At 36.1% G+C, this 1,306-nt stretch overlaps 1 protein-coding gene across 2 annotated transcripts in view; it reads left to right on the top strand.

Annotated features, from left to right (window-relative positions):
- The window catches only part of LOC122060227 (transcriptional adapter ADA2-like), an 18,538-nt gene continuing 17,232 nt past the window's right edge, over positions 1 to 1,306 (top strand). For both annotated transcript variants that reach the window (XM_042623422.1, XM_042623421.1), the window contains exon 1: positions 1 to 344. Coding sequence is in view for 1 of the 2 variants with exons in the window: in XM_042623421.1 (XP_042479355.1) it covers positions 295 to 344 (50 nt within the window). In the remaining variant the exon portion in view is untranslated. The remainder of the gene's footprint in view (positions 345 to 1,306) is intronic.

The raw sequence follows: 1,306 nt of genomic DNA, 5'->3' as shown, positions 1-1,306 counted from the left end.
GTAAATTGTTACTGTACTGACAAGGCTATCAAATCCGTCAACATTCGTTCAAATTCAATACTTCCACTTTTTAGTTTTCAAGGATAGGGTCTCTCCCGCGAAACTGCTCAAATTCGAAGAGTACCGTTGCATAACTAACCGATCGGAGAATCGAGACAATTGGCGAACGGAGATATTTAGGGTTTTCCCGCTTTTACTTTACGGCGGCTCTCCTTATGGTAATCGATAGCGGATAGCCCTAGCATTAGCAGCTCAATTTCCAATTCTTGTCTCTATTTTAAAATTGGATGATCGATGGGGCGTTCTCGTGTTCCCAGTTCTGCAGACGAAGATCCCAGCCAAAGGTACTCTCCTCATTTTGGTCTCTTTTTGACTCCACTAATACTTGATTCGGTGCATTCCCGAGCTGAAAACTGTTTTTGATGGAGTTTCAGTTCTAACTCAATTGTTTTTTTTTTTTTTTTTCTCCCTTCCCCCTTAGTTGTAGGCACAATTTTTTTTTAGCCTTTTATGTCACTGAACTTGATTCAGGCTATTACATTCTACTTATTCAACTCCCCCCTCCCCTTCTTTTAACTGCATCTCTATCCTCTATTTTAATTTCAAGTTTTATAGTTGATATCGTCTTACTTGAAGATAAAAGCGTAAAGATTTCCAAGTTCTTAACTTCTTATGTGTATTGCTCATTTTTTATACCTTAAATGCACCTGCCATCATATTGTATTTGTTACCATTTGCAATTTATTATTCTCGATCTACAATTTCCTTCATTATGGATTTTCTGAAGAAACTCCCATCTTTTGAAGAGACTTTAGGACCATTGGATACAAAGCTGGCTTTGCTGGCGTCCCATGTATCTATTCATCCACATTTCAGCATGTTCTGTATGGTATCTGTCATTTTAGACCAAGGTTATTAAGGCGTTGAGGTGGCCGAGGCGTTTGAGGGTCTTTCAGAGCGCTTTGGCGACAGGGCGGGCATAAGGTGTCACCTTATTGAATAAAGTGTTCTAGTATTTTATTTTTTATTTAACCATTCTATTTGGCTCTAATGACATTAAAAATTATATAATACTACTCATATGCTAAATAAAGATTAAATGTTCATACTTCATAGCAATGCAAGATATTCATTAAAAAAAAAGTCAATAAAGTGATTAAACTAAGTTCATCTTCAGCAATCATCATCATCATAGCATATAATATAAATATATAATTACACAAGAAATATTGATAACCAGCAGCCAAGAACATCAAACCAGATTACCAGAACCAAGGAGCTGCATAATCATCCAAAAAAAATAAAA

This window comes from Macadamia integrifolia, chromosome 13 (assembly GCF_013358625.1).
Source record: "Macadamia integrifolia cultivar HAES 741 chromosome 13, SCU_Mint_v3, whole genome shotgun sequence".
Classification (NCBI taxonomy): domain Eukaryota; kingdom Viridiplantae; phylum Streptophyta; class Magnoliopsida; order Proteales; family Proteaceae; genus Macadamia; species Macadamia integrifolia.
Note: the sequence above shows the minus strand (reverse complement) of the source record. Positions and strands in the feature narration are given on the sequence as shown.